Here is a 17,812-nt window from a genome sequence, read left to right as displayed (position 1 = left end):
TGCAATGGTATAGTTCCATAGGACTAAGTAATCAGTTAAGTCACAGGGGGCAGGGGGGAGCAAAGGCAAGATTAATGAAAGCAAGAAAAATGTATGTTCATTAGAAAACAGAAAAGATATCACGACATTCCAAATTCCTGCATTTTTCTTCCTGATCTTGAAATGTAATCCACAACGAGAAGACAAATAAGAGATAATTGAAAAGGCCTTCGTTTTGAACACAGAACAGAATGCATATTTAGATGGCAAGATATTTGCAATTCAATAGAACGATCATCAACAAAATTATTTAAGCATCTCATTTTGAGGAAAAAGTCATAAGCACATCTGATTTAATGTATTCAGTGTATTGCTACTTTCCCACCATAATGGTTAGCTAATGGATTGATTACAAGTTCTTCATGCAGTACCACAGCTGAAGGCTAACAAAATGCTCTGTGCACAAAGAAACATCTTGGAAATGCCCGGGAGTGGCATCACTTCTGTTATTATTGATGTAAAAAGCTCAATAATTGCAGTTCTTCCTGGAAAGAAACAAAATGAGCAGAACCAGAATATCATTTGGAATGAGGTACAAAATGAGATGAGATCTGGAAAGCCCATCACACAGACTTCAGAAGATTCAGCTGTTTCTCAAGGAAGATACCCTCTTATTTTCACGGAAAAGATCAAAATATAAAACATTGTAGTTCACAAGAATGGAAACAAGTAAACAGAAGACCCTATTACAAAAACACCAATCCTTGCAATAAATGCAGCAGAACAAACTGAAGAAGCTAGACTTCTGAAGAGGGCTGCAGTTGTTGGACCTGAATCAGCTCACTAGGGCCACCAGTGGATGATGCTGGAGCTCTAAAAAGCACCTAGCCAAGGAAAAGTCTGTTTTTCAATAATTTCTAAGAGGAGAAAAAAGAGAAGGAGAAACAAAGTTGACAAATACATTGGACTCACATGGGGAAAAACTATCATGTTTTATTGAGTATTCTATTCAGGGGATGAAAAGAGAGAAGATGCTTCTGTTTTGAATGAATAAAAACAATTTCTCTAAACATATACCAAATAGCACTTTTCTACAATTCACAAAAATCACACACTTCAAAACGAGTAAGAAAGGCAAGAAAAAACTACAAAAATATTTGAAAACTTACAGCCTTAAATTCTGTGAAAGAGAAGATACCAATATTAGCCTGGTACAAAAATCCTGCTTTTCCTTGTACAAAGGCCACACCACTTAACAGAACCACTTCTCTTCCCTCTTTTCACATCTACTTTGCAGAGAAACATTTTTTTCATCCAGTGATATGCTCTGAACGTTAGTCTGTGGCTATGGACATTTTATATATGAAGGACAGTAAGTAAAGGCTAACAATAAGAACAAACCCAGTATCTTAATTATTTTGTTTTCCTGGATTTATACATAACCCACCCCCCTTCTGACCACAGTAGTCTACAGTGGCACAGGGGACAGACAGACAGGATAGCTAAACAGACCAAAGGTATCTTTGCCACTGGAAAAGAGAGTATCCCCTTCTTCCAGGCTTGACGCTGCTGTGCCCTTTCCATGTACTTGCTCTGGCACTCATCTGACCACACAATAAGTTAATTCAATTTGCTAATCCAAGGGAGGAGTGGCGGGGGGGGAGGGGGGGGGGAAGAATCAAGGGGGAAAAAAAAGAAAATAAATAGTTTTCTGCTGGGTTAGTCGAGTGAATCGACTATGTACTTAGGAAAGTACCAGAGCCACTGCGACAGAGCAGTACAGCCATGCTGTACCAAAACCAGAGGAGAGTGGGAGAGTGGGTAACTCTCTATTCCATGCAGAAGCATTAAGAGATGAGAACTGCTAGTCAGTCTCTTTAACATCCACCTACTCCCAGACTTACTTCTTATCCACCATCTAAGACCCTGCATGATATACTTCAACTTCAGTGATGCAGCATTGAGTACCTTCCCAAACACAGGTCTCCCTCTCTGAAATCTAATTATGTCAGCAATCTACTCAAATATCTTTTTGGGTTTTATTTGCAACTTCTAGGACAAGCTGCTTTTGACATAATACATGATAAAAACCACATATATTAATTTAAAATATATGGGTTTTTGAAGGTCAAATAAAATTTTAATTATAACAGTCATTCTAACTACAAATGCACCTGTAAAATAAAAACAGGCTCCCAGATTTTTGAGGGTAGTGGGAGAAACTAAAGTATAAGAGTGAACCAAGTATTTGCAATTTATTTCAATATTTTCAGGCATGTATAACTGTACAACAGACAGATACACAAAGTCGTTTAAATAAGCAGTTTGTACTCTCTTCCCACCCTAATTTGCATGCGTTATGTTACGGTTTAAGTCACATGATCACATACTATTTTTCCCCAGGACATCTGCCTCATTCAACCCACTGGCTGGACTCTGATCCAGGAAAGCATTAGCATTATGCTCTGAAGGAAGCTGCTCTCTGTAGACCGGTCCATTCAAAAAGCGTAGATACACAACGATCAATACTAGAACGGAAGAAACGCAGGCATTTGGTAAGAGCATTATAAACCTAATAGACAATGGAAGACCCCCCACAGGCTCACTCAGCACAGCGAAGATACACGCATCTAACGCTAGCTCCCAGCTAGCAAATCTGAAGCTCCATCCCCCAGTAACAAAGAGCTTTCTTTTCTCAAATTTCAAACAGTCTCCTGGTAACAACCATATCAATTTTTACTACATTATGTAGCATGTTCTTCAAAGAGGGGGAAGTGCATGCCACTGCGTCCTTTTACAACCTCACAAGTGCTAGAAGCAGATATGAGAATTTCTGCAAGTAAATTCTGCTATCTGCACGGATTCAACGCCTCACTCCCCTGTTGAAAATTTCCTAAAGGAAAACCACAATTTCACAGATTTTCTTGGCTTTCTAGCTAAAGTGAAACCAATCTGTTTTACCTCAGTTCCATTCTGCCTGCAACGCTAAGAAATGAAGCACTGACATGGAAATTGTCTTTTTGGAGACTCGAGGAGATACTATGGTATCAATATACATTAAATACCTTTTCCCTGCATTTGCAAGAACTGGAAATTGTACTTCAAAATCAATTTCTGCAGCTACTCATGCCTCAGGTTTCATTCCAGTCACTCAAGGAAGCTTCCTAGCTCCCACCTACAAGTGAACATAGACTCTTCCAGTTCACTTTCATAACCTGGTTCTTTTCTGACTTGTATGGTATCAACAGAATTGTTAAAAAATTCTGCCTGGCAAGTCTGTCACAGCTGATGAAGCACAATATAGCAAGAACCCATTCTTCTTTGCAAATGTCAGTTAGAATAGATACGGGAAGCTGTCACCTGTCAAAAAAAAAATGCAGTACCATGATAAAGTAAGTTTGGTAACTATTTTTATGTCAGAATGTTTCTCTTTAAAAGAATTAAAGAAAACATTTTTATCCGATTCATTACAAATAACTTGTAGATTCTTGAGATTCTGACAAAATTCTGTGTATCCTCAGTTACACTGTTCTCTCTATTCAGCCAGCCTACTGGCCTCCTTTATACAAAAAAAAAAAAAAAAAAAGCAAACAACAACAAAACATTTACATGAAAGTGACAAAGCGTTTAAAAAAATAATCAAAGAGGGAGGGGCGATTCTTTGTTGTATTTATGTTTAACCTTTTTACTCAATAAATAAAATTTAAAGTTGAGGAGCTTCCATACTAACAGAGTTCAGTTCCAGTAAGAGAGACTTCTCAGCATCTGGACATAAAGTAATTCCCAAAGGAAATTAATCACAGGAAATCACAGCATATTTAATCATGTCTTAGTTCAGTTTACAAAAACTGTCCCATCCCACATATGATTTTACACAGGCAAACGCCGGGCCAAGAATGCTGTCACAATGTCTTGAACGGCATTCCAAAAGAGAAAGGGAAATCAGAAGGGGCTTTATTCTCTCAAAGTAGTTAAGTATTTTATGAGTAGCTTTGCTTTCACAGGGAAGAAGATAATTTCTTCAAAGTGCAGATCAGTGAACACTATCTGTAATCTCTTGTCATAAAAACACAGTTCTTATGTATCTCCAGCTCACCAGCACAGCACCTACATCTCATTTTTTTCCGTAAAGCCCTAAGAAGAGATGCACTAATCACAGAATCACAGAATTACAGAATCATAGAATGGTTTGGGTTGGAAGGGACCTTAAAGAGCATCTAGTTCCAACCCCCCCTGCCACAGGCAGGGACACCTTTCCTCTAGACCAGGTTGCTCAAAGCCCCATCCAATCTGGCCTTGAACACTGCCAGGGAGGGAACATCCACAGCTTCTCTGGGCAACCTCTTCCAATGCCTCACCACCCTCACAGTAAAGAATTTCTTCCTAATATCTAATCTAAATCTACCCTCTTCCAGTTTAAAACTGTCCTCCCTCGTCCTGTCACTACTCGCCCTTGTAAAAAGCTCCTCTCCCGCTTTCCTGTAGGCCCCCTTCACATACTGGAAGGCTGCTAGAAGGTCTCCCCGGAGCCTTCTCTTCTCCAGGCTGAAGAGCCCCAACTCTCTCAGCCTGTCTTCATAGGAGAGCTGCTCCAGCCCTCCAATCATCTTCGTGGCCCTCCTCTGGAGTCGCTCCAACAGCTCCATCTCCTTCTTATGTTGGAGGCTCCAGAGCTGGACGCAGTATTCCAGGTGGGGTCTCACGAAATTGTCACTAATTGTCAGCTCATCTCAGAAACGCCCCAACACACCGCCCCAAAGGCTGGCCGCCAGCGCGCACCATCGCCGCTCCTGGCACCGGCGGGCTCCCCTGGGCCGGTACCCACACACCCCCGACACCCCACCGCCGCCCCGCCGCATGCTGGACCCGCCAGAGGCTCAGCCCCCGCCCACCCCCGCCGCCGCCACGCTCCCGCCCGGCGCCGCGCGCAGGAGCTGAGGGCGGAGGAAGGCTCCGCCGCCCCCCTCGCCGCCCGCTTCCTCTACTGCAACGCGCTTGCTGCTCGAAAATCGCCATCGGGTTTTTGTTAGCTCCGTCAGCCGCTCGTTTCCACGCCAGCAAAGACAAAGTGGGGCCCGGCGCTGCTTCTCGCCACCGGGAACAAAAAAGATTATCGAATGATTTTGCCGGGAAGAGCCTCAAGAAAAGAAAGATGACGCCTTCAGGATAATGTTTTTGAATGCAAAAGACCCGCATATTCGTTGGGTCTTATAGCAATAAGAGAAAAGCCAAAACCAACAGATGTTCTCCATCACCCCTCTCAGAAGACGTTATTTTAAGGGGGCGGGGGGGGAAACGCCGCATCTCACGCGAACGGCACCTCTAATCTTTAAATCCGGAGAAACACGCCACCTCCAGCCCCGGGGCAGTCTGTGAAATAGGGGCAACCGAAAAAAAAATAAACCTCTGGAAACGTCCGCTCCAATCACGGAAATCCGCCTGCGGGAGGGGAAGGCAGGCTGCGAAGCCCCGGTGCCCACGCTGCCGGCGGTCGGGTGGGTGGGTGTGCCGGCAGCGGGGCCCCCGGCCGAGCGCCCATCGGGCGGCAGGGCGGAAAGGGGCAAAGAGACGCGGGCAGCGGGATCTGGCACCGTCGTCCGCATCCAGTCTGCGCCGATGCCCCTGGGGTAGCGGCAGCGCCCCGCCACCGGCCCCGCCGCGCTTACGAGGGGAAAGGCAGGCGGGGGCGCGGAGCAGCCTCCGGACCCAGCGGGGACGGGGGAGGGGGAGCGGGCTGTGCCCGGACCGCGCTACCACCCCCCTCCGCCGGGCGCAGCCCCCGCCGCACGGCGCCGGGGCCCGGCGGGCGAGGACCGCCTGACACAATAGGCACCGGGCGGATGTCGGGGCGGACAAACGGCGCGACCCCGGCCCCTCTCCCCGTCACGGCTCCCGCCCGACCCGCGGCCAGGGCGGCAGCATCCTCACTCACCCCTTCGAGGAGGCTCGCCGCGCCGGGGAGAGGCCGTCCCTAGTGGTGGTGGTGCCGCCGCCGCCGCCGTGCTCACTGAGCCGGCATCCCCGCGGGGCGGGGGCGGGGCACTTCGGTCAGTGTCCCTCTGGCCACGGCTCCAACCTTATTCCCTGCACATAGCGGCTAACGGGCAGAGCGGAGCACCGCACTGCGCAGGCGCCGCCCGAACTCACACAATGCGGGCGGGGCGGGGGAGGGCAATGCGCAGGCGTCAGGGGCCGAGCGGCGGAGGAGCCGAGCTGCGCCTGCGCCAACTTCAGACAATAGCTGTCTCCGCTCCGGCCGCCGCGCGCCCACTGCGAGTGCGCAGTGGCGGGCGGTAAACGCGGCTTCCCGCCTCGATCCCCGTCGGCCATGACGGGACCTGCGCTGTACCCAGCCGCTGCGGACGCGAGGACGTAGGCGGAAGAGCCGTGCTGTGCGCAGGCGCGAATGCCGCCGCAAGACACAACAAAGGGGAGCGAAGCGGCTGCGGCCATTCTCCGCCCGCCACCGGCAGTGGGCGCTGGGCGGCCAGCAGGGACTCCACCTCCCAAGGCGCACAGCGCGGTGCGCTGCATGCCGGGACCTGTAGTTTTTTTGGCCGCATTCCCGCAGGACGTGTAGCTCAGGGGGCGTGGCGGGTCCCGGCCAGCGGCGGTTAGCAACGGCCGACACCGAGGAGCCGGCGGGGGTCCGGGTCCCCGCACTTACTGTGGGGGTTATGGTTCTTGCGGCACCTCGCGGAGCGCGGGAAGGCAGAGCGGGTCTAACTCCTGCTACCCACCAGCGCTGCGGGGCGGCGCCGGCTGCTTCCTCGGGAGCCGGCGGCGTCCTCATGCGGGCGCCCCGCGGGGAGCCCGCCCTGGAAGAGTCCCTGGAGCGGTACCAGAGGCGTCTCCGAGGTGAGCGGGCACCGCCGCGGCAGAGCGGCGCGGAGTGGGGGCGGAATGCTTCTCTTGTGTGGCCAGCAGGACTGGGGAAGTGATCGTCCCGCTGTACTGGGCACTGGTGAGGCCGCACCTTGAATACTGTGTCCAGTTCTGGGCCGCTTACTGCAAGAAAGACATTGAGGTGCTGGAGCTAGTCCAGAGAAGGGCAACGAAGCTGGTGAGGGGTCTAGAGCACAAGTTTTATGAGGAGCGGCTGAGGGAACTGGGCTTGTTTAGTCTGGAGAAAAGGAGGCTGAGGGGAGACCTTGTCGCTGTCTTACAACCACCTGAGAGGAGGTTGTAGCGAGGAGGGTGTTAGTCCCTTCTCCCAAGTAACAAGTGATAGGACGAGAGGAAACGGCCTCAAGTTGCGCCAGGGGAGGTTTAGATTGGATATCAGGAAAAATTTCTTCACCGAAGGGGTTGTCAAGCATTGGAACAGGCTGCCCAGGGAAGTCGTGGAGTCACCATGCCTGGAGGTAGTTAAAAGGCGTGTAGATGTGGTGCTTAGGGACATGGTTTAGTGGTGGACTTGGCAGTGCTAGGTTAGCGGTTGGACTCGATGATCTTAAAGGTCCTTTCCAAGCAAAACGATTCGATGATTCTTTGCCGGCTGCTCCCGCCTCAGCCGCTGCCCGGTTTTGCTGGAGGGCTCCGCCGCGCCCGGCTGTCCCCTGCCCTGCCGAGTGCCTGCGGGCGGGGGCCGTCGGGGAGCGTTGCGGGTCCGTGTGCGCTGTTGTGGCGGTGCGGAGCCGGGGGCCGGGGGGGCCGGGCCGTCCCGCCGCTCTCCGGGGCGGCCGGGCTGAGGCGGCGCGGCTGGCGGCAAGAGTGAAGTTGCTTCTGGTCCTCCCTGAGCCGGATCGCTGGTGCAGTTAATACTGTCACCTGTAGTTGTCTGATCGTAACTTGGCTTTGATAGGGCCGCTGCCTCTTTTGGTGGGGTTTTTTGTTGTTCGTGTGAGAGTTGTAGCTGTCATTGAAACATCAAATTCTAGACAGGTGGTAGAGGGTGCAAACTGATCCTTATGAGAGTGATTATTTCCCATGTCATAAACTGTTTTCGTACCTGCCTTTTTCTCCAAATTCAGGTCATTCCTGTCATCTGGATTCTGGAATTTCAAGTGCCATGCCTTGGGCATTATTTAATGTTTTTGAAATACAGTGTTCTTAACTGCCTGTAATCCTTGATATTATCCAAACCCAGGCTGATACATGTCAACAGCTTGTCACCACCCATGCTGGAGATCACAAGAATCATTTTACAGCCTTATTCAGTTTGATGGAAGGGTGTATAAGTTCTCAAAGAGTAATTGATTACTTCAGTTCATCATCCTTTGTTGTAAAGCGAAATCCCTCAGATATCTGGCACACAGGGAGCCCAGGTATTCAGTAAACTGAATCTGGTGGCCAGAGGACAGAAAGCCAGACAAAAACCTGACTAAGACAACTGATCTTAGAGCCCAACAGAGAGATTCTGACAGAATAACAAAGGTCCTGTAACAGGGCCTTTCCTGAATAGTATAGTCCTCGTATAATGGAAGTCTTTAATGTTGTGTGTAATACAGAGTTAGGAGGGCGGTATTTGTACACTTGGGGTTATTAGTTTACTCTGTAAACTTTCACACAATTGAGACCATTTCAAATGAACCTCAAAGTCTTTAGGAGATAATGGCATTTCTAATAAAAAGTTATTCTCAAGGGAATAGAGGTATTTTGTAAAGGAGCATAAGTGCTGTGTATTCATGTTAATAACTGAAAATTGGCAGGTATAGTGTGAATGTCCAGTGACCCCTCTACTACCCTAGTGCCAAGAGCAGAGTGTGATGGCTTCCTGCTACTTTCCCCTTTTCTCCCAACAGCAGTAAATATATGGAGAAGACTATTTAGAACCCACTTCTTTGTTTTTAGCATTCATCTGGTTCCTTGGACTGAGAACTGTTAACTTTTTTTTTTCATGTTGAATTTTCTGTCTGTTTAGTAAACACCACTGGCTCGCTTTTGGGTCAGAGTCGGTATAAGACTCTACGGGTCTCTGAGGGGGTGACCATCCTTTTTAGGTACAGTGCCTGATATAGGTGTCTTGTAAGGCTACCCTAAGAAAATGTGGAGATTATGTTCTGTGTTCCACTGTGTTACTGAGTGTAGTGTCCCATGTAATTTCAGAAATTTCACAGAATGAAGATGCAAGCTATGAGAGGAACAGATAAAAATATAAGCCTTCTACAAATAAAGTTTCATTCTGTGGCTACTTTATGTGACTCCAAAAATAAAGTAGGAGAGATGTGAAGTCAAAGCCATCCGAGGAAAAAATGAGTATGTGGCCCAGTTACGAGCTCTCCAAGTTAGCTGTGACACTGAAGCAGGAAAGAATTAAATTGTAAATGGTCATCTATAATTATAAATTTTTGTCTTAGGCTTTTTGATTTTTTTTTTTGGCAATTGTTTCTAAGTGTTCTGCTGAACAAAGCACATAATGTTCATTTAAGGGTGGAGAATCTGTTGGAAGGAACTGGGAAATGCTTGTAGCTTCTCACATGTGAGGGTCTCTAGACCTTAAGCATGTGCTTTATGCTCTGCAGAAAGGGCTGATTTAGGAACTCATGCAAAGCAACTATGAAGATGAAGAAACCAAATCAAAAGGATCTTTGATACATTATTTTGAAACATCTGAGTGTTAAACACATCTTAGGACTTTTTGAGGCCTGGCTTATGAAAAGCTTGGTGTCACTCGTTCTTACTGTTGAATGTTTACAAGTGAAATCCTAAGTAGTAATTGATAGGATACTTTCAGTCTCAAAGCTGCCATGCAGTATGTAGCATGGTAGCTTACCTGTGTTTGGCAGCCAATAAAGAATAGCTGCGTATCAGAATGGTAAGTAAATTCCTAGACTGCGTAAAAAACAATAAAAACTTAGAAGCAAATTCTAAGTTTCAGTATTTTTAAGCAATTATTTGGCTGAAATACTACCTTAGAAGAGGTACATGATGTACTATTTTAGATTTCTAAGTGTCAATAGAAACAAAGTTGAAGTTGATATACTTTTGGACAGTAAAGTTTTCTTTAAATAGTCATCATCTTTCTGTTTTCTCTAACTGATCTAATTATCTGCTTTGTCAGTTATTGTTTCACATAAATTCTACAGTGTTCTTGTTTTTGTTTTTTTTTTTTAAGACCTAAGGAATCAGTGTAATTCCTTCTTCTCTGACTTTCTAGGGCTGTTTTCTGATTGGGAACCATGGGATATCAGAAAGTGACCTGTTTGTTGAAATTTTAGTCAGTATCTTCTAGTCATCGTCCTGTAAACATTATTAGAACTGGACTGTTAGCTTTAGATGACAGATTTATGGCAACTTTTTCATGCAGTTGCAGTTTGTTTTCTTCAATTTATGTTGCTTAACACTTCTACCAGCTGGAGTTACTTTCCATGTCTTTCAGGCAATTCTGGTTTTTTGGATGGTTGGTTCCTTTGCTAAGCAATCCATTAGCTCCCGGAGTACTTTTCTATGGCATTTCTGAGTTCATGAATGAGGTAGCTTTGGTGCTTTCATTTAAAGGAGTACTCTTTATAGACGGCCTTGGACAGTGTCTGAAAAAAACATCTTTTGTTTAGGCAATGCAGACATGGCTCAATGCCTTCTCTGTTTTTTCTGTTTTCACTTCAGTGGCAAATTGTTCTCACAATGATATTTTTTTTCTCCTCAAAGCTGATTACTGCTTTGAAAATACAGCCACCTCTTCCATGTTGTATTTTACTTCAGAGTGTCCTGACTCTAGCCTTTATCTTAATTTTTTTTTGACAAGTTGAATGGATAAGTAATGTGTCTCCAACATAAAAAATACGTTGTTGTTCAGCAGTAGTTCTGACATTCCCATATAAAAAAAACTTCTACCAATTATATTTATACAAAGATACTTCTCTGGAAAAAGGATAACTATGCTGTATTTTCGGGCAGTAATACTTAGATTTTGTAGTTACAGTGAGTATTGAAAATAACCGGAGTTATCAATGCTTCTTTTAGGACATAGAAATATCTTTATTTAGCATGTAGAATGTATGGCATGTGCTTTTTGAACATTAATTAATGTTTCAGTCAGGGCTCTATTAGTTTTGCCTAAAGCATTATGCTTAGTTGAACTTAATCTAGTCCAAAGTTGCATTCACATTTAGATGAATTGAAGGGTAGGAATATCTTTGTACCTAGAATGGCGTGGTCTTGATCCCAAGTTAGGATCCCTGGTTGCTTCTGTCTCTGACATAATAAGGAGTAATGTATTTCTTTCTGTTAGATGGTTGGTCAGCTATGTTGTTGCTAAGGCATTAGATAAGTTATCTGCCTGTCCCTTGTGGCAAGTACTGCCTGTGATTTATACATGATAGTTGACGACAGCATTTTTGTGGACCAGTTGCATCTTTTTTTTTTTTTTGATGTATCGGGCTTGATCCATCAGGTTTTGTTACTAGCTTGCCATTTTTCATAATCATCTCGGATCCTTTAAACATTGAAAAGAGCTTTATAGTAAATAAAATTTGTTTTTTGAAGTTTTAATCCAGATAAGTCCACTTTCATTTATATCCTCAGTTGTTCCTGTAGGAAGTAACACATCAATTAAATTTTGTCCTACAGCAGAAAGATATGTTCAGATTTTATTTGTAAAGTCTTGTTAAGATGTAGAAAAGAAGAATGCTGATTAAATTTTAGATATGCAAATCACAGTACTGCATGCAAGCAGTTTTCTGCAGTATGTTTTTACTGAGGCCTTGTTTCTATAAAATGTACTATTACAGGAATAACCTCACTGAAAAAGTTGTGTTGAATGTATGAGCACTTAAAAATTAATAACTTCTAAATTCATTACAAAATTATCGTGTTGTCTTTAAGCAAAGGTTCTTTGGTGTCCAGTAGTTTCCATCCACAGAGGTTCTTTCTAATTCTTTCATTGTTTAAAAATAATATTTTACATTGGCAGAAACAGCAGGCTTGTATCTTTCCACTTGGTAAGGTGTCTTCTTTTATTCTAATGCCCAAAAGTATGTCCCTTATTTAGGAAAAAAATACTATAATGTACTTATTCCCATTTACACATCCAGTTCAACTCTTACTGAAATAAACGTTAGCTCTTTGGTGTATAGTGAATGTAAAGACAGACCATCGGAAGCTCCTGACTCCCAGTTTCCCAGTGGTGAGTGTTTTGCTTATGCCAACAACTCTTGTAATTTGGAAATCAGCAAGCTTTTAAGAAACTTTGGCAAATGTGTGATGAAGCAGGAAAGTGTAGTCAAGAAAAGTAGACATCAGTGTGCCATTGATAATGATTTTAATGTGTTTCACTACTACTGCCCAGTATATTTGTGGAACAAGAGGTTACAGCATAAGAAGATCTATGTTATCTTTGAGGATAAAGTAGTAGCTTGTAGTTTAGAAGCTGTAAAATTACAAAGAGAAGTTCTGGGAAAAACTGTAGATGGGCCTGTTTGGTTTTGCTCTGTTTTGTTGTTCTTCACTGGCTGTAGAAACCAACATTGAGACTCCTGGGTTCTTTGACAGTAGATGGGGAAATTAAGGAATTTATTGCTCTCAGATGACAGAGCACATAGTACCTTAAGTGACATTGAACACTTCTTGGCAGCAACTAGTCGCAGGATAGTTCACTAAATATTTAAGTCATTGCATCAGAGAGATACTTCTACCATTTCTCAATTAACTCTCCCACTCATAGCATCCTGGAATGCTCAAGAATGGATGAATAACTTAAGTAGAGTCATAGTATCATAGAATATCTTGAGTTGGAAAGGACCCATAAGGATCATCGAGTCCAACTCCCTGCTCCTCGCAGGACTACCTAAAATTAAAACATATGACTAAGAGCATCGGCCAGATGCTCCTTGAACTCTGACAGGCTTGGTGCCATGACCACTTCCCTGGGGAGCCTGTTTCAGTGACTGACCACCCTAAGTATGTGAATAGATAGATATTTGACCTAAACCTCTCTTTGAGTCATCGCCTTGTGAAGTGTATTTGGGTTTATTATAATAAATCATGACTATTTAAAATGTAATTTAGTATCTTATTTTACATTAACTTGGTTAAAGGATGGAGTACCCAAAAATCAAAGGAGGTGATATGAGTCGTAAGATGACTGGGATTTAAGAATGGGTGCCGAGAGATGATTAGTATGTTAGAAGCAGGTCAGGTTTTTATTAAAAAATGAGCATTGCTAAAAAGTGGGTGATGGCTGGTATACTGGACTGAAAACCGTGTTCTTAAATATTGTGCTCTTTGGGGGGTGGTATTTGTATTTTATAAGCTATTAGTATGTTACAACCAAGTAGAGATAAGACTGAAAAGGATTGTGAAAAACATTGCAGTACTGAAAAAAAATCAATTTTCCAATTTCAGTCAAGATGATCTGAACTTGAAAAAGGCAGATAAAGTGAAGGCAGAAATACATATCTAGCTTTTCTTCTCTGACTTGAAACGCTATTCACTTTTTCATTTGGAAGAAAGGAGCTATTAACATTTGTAACCAGCAGCATATATTATATTCTGAGGCATATCTTCTGGATTCTACCTAGCAAATGCTTAACCGTAGGGTTTTTTAAATTTTTTTTAAGCTTTGTTTGCATATGAGAAAATATATTTTTGCTTCGCTATTTATGCATCATATAAATTTACAGCTTATAGATATGTAAGAATAAAGAAAGAACATATATGCTGGAAAGCTTGCCATTTTTCTAGTTGCAGCGGTTGCCCCAGTAAAAGTGTTGCCTTATAAGCCTTGTCTCACAGAAGAGTGAAGTTCCTGTTCAGTGGGTGTCTGTACCTGAATGTTTCATATGCAGTAGTCCTAGGGGAGAATAACCCTCTGAAGAATTCAGGGCTAAATGAAGAAAACAGCTATGATTTTATGTTTCTGAAAGTGAAGTAAGGCTTTGAGAGTTTGGGGTTTTGCTTTTTAAATTATTAATAATTAACTATTCCTGAAGCTTTTCTGGTTCAGGGTAGTTTTGACGGGTAGTCACAAATGGCAGTGGCATTACTTCGGAGAAATGTGGAAGAAACATATTGTCTTATATTCCCGACAAAGTAGCTGTGAATTGTGGTGGAGGACCGTCTCTCCGAGCATGTACGCTCTGTCACTGATGTATGGGTTATTTTCTCCGTTCACTTGGTATTATAGTAGAACATAGAGATCTGCTTTGCTGACTGAGCATTGCATAAAGCCATACTACTTAGGTTATCACTCTGTCTTTTCAAGTTAGTATATGTGCTGCTTAAAGGGTAGAGAAATGAAATACCTCCATTTCTATGTAGGCAGTTGAAAGAAAGAAGTAATAAGTGAATTGCCTGAAGTCCTACAGTGTGAACCAGAAGTATCATTATTTAAAACCAAGCTCGTATTTTCTGATTCCCAACCCAGTCATCATCTCTCAGCTGCAAATCCCTCCAAGTTTCTTTTCTGGCATATTGGAAATATTCAGCTATATTGGAGTGATATCGCATTTATGGTTAGAAAGTTTTTGATTTTTGTGAAGTCAGATGAATAAAATAAATAATAATTTTGAAAGAATAAAAGGAAAAGTATATTGAAAATGAGAAAATAATGTTACTGTATCACCTCCCAGTAAGTCAGTTCTTGAAGTAATCTGGAAGGAGGTTTTTTGGTTTTGTTTTTTTTTCCAGAATGATGAGTGTTGTTGTTTATTTTTCAGACTTGTTCAGGGGTTTTTGGTCTTTGTTTAGTCACTGGTTTATGTGGACTCAGTTTGAGTTTTTATTTAATTTACTCAGGTATTTTTCAGTTGTGCTATACATTGCTTTGTCATGTGCGGTGTCATCGTTAGAATTCAAAAAAGCTGTTCTTAGTGCCTGATCCTGCACATTGTATGAAATACAGCATGAGCTTTAGGTTCATTGAAAAGTATTGAAGCTGCGTATGTTAGGAAATATTTTAGGGTCAAGTATGTGATTAGTTGTTGAAACTTTGCTGGGGATTTCTAATAGTAGCTACTTGTGCTGCTGCAGAGTCCTAATGTATTGACAGGCCAAGATGCTATTTATAGCTTCTTCCTTGAAAATGCAGTAAATATTTCTTCTGCAAATTCTGACATACAGTAGTTGTTTTGACTGTTTGCATCAGGTAATGGCTTCCAGTGGCTGAGTTTAGGTCAAGTAGTCATGCTAGACAGATGCTGAATGCTTTTAGTTCTCCCATTTTTTTTCAAATTAAAATATCAGTCAGTAAATACTTACTTTTATGTTATTTCTTGTGACTAATGATGTGATTTTTTTGCAGAGCGTGCTAGTGAAAGCATCCATCAACTGAAATATGCCTTAGAGGAGAGACAGTTTGCAGAGAGGGAGGGTGAAGCTGGATTTGGCCAGTGCTCTGTGGACAAGGGCAGTGGTGATGTGGACAGAGGCAATGATGACAGCGGGAATGCAGCCTGGCAGGAACTGCAGTGCAGTCAGGCAGGTAAGATTACTCTGAAAGCAAATAGTTTAAAAATTGTTAGAAATTATACTAATTTCAGTGAAAAAAGTAAACTTTTTTGGGTTACAGTGTTTTTTATCTCTTCCTAGTTAATCAACTCAAGATTTTGTTGCAACATCAAGAAAGAATGGAAAGTGAAGTCTCTCCGTCAAGGAGGAAGATGTCGTTCTGTGTACGTTTCTTCTTGTTTCTTTTTTGTTGTTTGAATGAACAGCATGCATGATGAGATCAATTTTCTAGTATCCAGGAAGAAAAAGAAGCACTGAATCATTTTTATATTCTGAAATATAGGAGATTCTTGATGTTATAGCCAGAACTTGGTATGCTTATGACCATAGTAGAAGAAAAAGAAATCTCTAATACAGGATTTAGACTTTTCTTCTCTTTTGTTGACCATGTGGTGTGGGTCATAGTCCACATTGCTTTCAGCTTTATAATCTTTTTTTTTCCACCAAAAGTTCATGCTTTTTGTTTTGGAAACAGTTGGGATCAACTACACAGACAAATTTCTGTAAAAGCAGCCTCTGTTTTCCTTTGATTGTACTTTAAGGATTCTCAAAGGCCTTCTTATGCTGTAACTATGCTTTTTCTTCAGAGGATTAGAGATGTTCATGTAACAAGAGGTTTTGTAGCTCTCTGCCAAAATGCAGTGGTCTCGAAGTTAGTTTACACCCTTACGTGGGCTTCTCAGATTTAACCTTCTTGCAGCAGAACTGCACAAAAGTACATGCAATGGACAGTTCAGTTACTAGTATCTAGCAGTTGCTCTGTATCCCTATAGGAAAATAATTCAAAAGCATTGTTCCAGTTTTATCTTTCGATGGTGTCCACTGACTACTTTGGTTTATACGAAGCAGGACAAGTGGCTCTTTGCTGTCAAAGTTGAGGTAACAGCAGAACAATCTAAAGCCTATATTCCTGCTGTATTGCTTTGAGCCTGTGTAATGAGCCTACCTCTACTGTTCTGATATTGAGAAATTTTATTTAAAATTCAGCTTTTCTGAATGTTCTAAAATACACGAGTTTAGTCTGATTGTCCTTCCAGGTACTTTTGCCTCATAATGGTGCAGGTTAGAATTAGTGTTTTGTAGCTCAAGGGAACGATGCGTCATTGGTTGATCTTGACATGACATGAATTTGTATTTAGCATTTGGAGGGGAAGAAAAACATCTTTTAATCTGTCTACGTCCAAGTTTTCTACTTACATTGGGAAATTTTACTAGAGTGGAAAAATTCAGAAAACAGGATACTTTTTCTAAGAAACATGTGATAGTGCTTTCAGGGAGTGGTTTAAAGGATGGAGGAGTAAACAGAGAAAAGATGGGGATTTACTGTATTGCTAGGGCATTGTCCCATTTCTTCCTCTTGACGTTTCCCACGAAAGGGATTCTGTGAAGTGGTGTCTTTATTCTCCTTCTCAACTGTCCTCCATCTGCTTGCTAACCATGTGAATGGTTATGTGTTATGGATGTGAAAATGTTCTGAAGACGGACCAAGTGTAAAGCTCAAAAAATGTGCAAGTACAAAAGCACATAAAATACGACCTTGTCTGGTGGTTTGCTGGGCGCTGCAGAAATGCTTGTTGTATAAGAAGAATCAGAGTCCCCAAAGGTCAAGGAAACCAAACTAATTATGTGTAACCTTAACCTTTTGCTTTGAATTATGCTGAAATACCTGATGGCTACTAAATAGCAGATGTGTCTATAGCTAAATACAATATTTCACAGAAAGTATTCTGTTTAGTAAACTTTACAACACTTCATATGTATAAATAACATTGTCTTAACAAAATTCCCTTCTCTTGCCAGTTGATAAAAGGTGAAATAGACATCAAATGAGTATGTCTCTTCTTTGATTACACCCAGATGATTGGGCAGAGATTTTCCTTTTGCTCTCTACCTCATCACCTGGGGTCAAGGCCCAGCAAGATTGTTTCATGCGACAACTACTGTTCTACAGGCCGGATCTTGGCTAAGCTAATTGCACCCAGCCTGGGTTCCTGGCACTGTTGTTATAGGTGGAGTTCCTGTGACTGATTCCGATTGTTTCTTGCCACTTTACAGGCCAGCTGATTTAAGACTTCCATGTAGAATGCTGGCTTCTAAAGCTACCAAGCATTTATATTTTATAAACCCTGGTGTTTATATGGTACATTTTTCAATATTAAGAATGCAAATGTGAACAGCATTTCTGAGATACAGGCATAATTGTTTGGTAATTCATACTGATCAGATGTGTCTTTCAGTTGTGACTTCAATATTTGTCCTGCTTTAAGTATATACCTTCCCTGACTGCTGTTCTTTCACCCTGTAACACGTTATATTATCAGAATATTAATGAAAAATTCCCAAATTAATTTATAATTACTTGATAACAATTGTGTGGTAAAAAAAGGTAAAAAGAAATAAATCACAAATTATCTACCAAGCATTTACCCCATGAAAGGGCAGGTGG

At 42.6% G+C, this 17,812-nt stretch overlaps 2 protein-coding genes across 6 annotated transcripts in view; one reads left to right on the top strand and one right to left on the bottom strand.

The window, feature by feature from the left end:
* CEP170 (centrosomal protein 170) overlaps nucleotides 1-6,060 on the bottom strand; it is a 102,525-nt gene extending 96,465 nt beyond the window's left edge. For all 3 annotated transcript variants that reach the window (XM_068415695.1, XM_068415442.1, XM_068415529.1), the window contains exon 1: nucleotides 5,912-6,060. The gene's annotated coding sequence lies outside the window, so the exon portion shown is untranslated. The remainder of the gene's footprint in view (nucleotides 1-5,911) is intronic.
* A 499-nt stretch (nucleotides 6,061-6,559) lies between these two features.
* The window catches only part of SDCCAG8 (SHH signaling and ciliogenesis regulator SDCCAG8), a 116,126-nt gene continuing 104,873 nt past the window's right edge, over nucleotides 6,560-17,812 (top strand). For all 3 annotated transcript variants that reach the window (XM_068408472.1, XM_068408374.1, XM_068408318.1), the window contains exons 1-3: nucleotides 6,560-6,837; nucleotides 15,161-15,340; nucleotides 15,448-15,530. In XM_068408472.1, the coding sequence (XP_068264573.1) occupies nucleotides 6,657-6,837; nucleotides 15,161-15,340; nucleotides 15,448-15,530 (444 nt within the window). In that variant the 5' untranslated portion in view covers nucleotides 6,560-6,656. The remainder of the gene's footprint in view (nucleotides 6,838-15,160; nucleotides 15,341-15,447; nucleotides 15,531-17,812) is intronic.

The sequence above is a fragment of the Nyctibius grandis genome, chromosome 1 (assembly GCF_013368605.1).
Source record: "Nyctibius grandis isolate bNycGra1 chromosome 1, bNycGra1.pri, whole genome shotgun sequence".
Taxonomy (NCBI): Eukaryota; Metazoa; Chordata; class Aves; order Nyctibiiformes; family Nyctibiidae; genus Nyctibius; species Nyctibius grandis.
The sequence above is the reverse complement of the archived record's forward strand: the minus strand, read 5'-3'. Positions and strand labels throughout refer to the sequence as shown.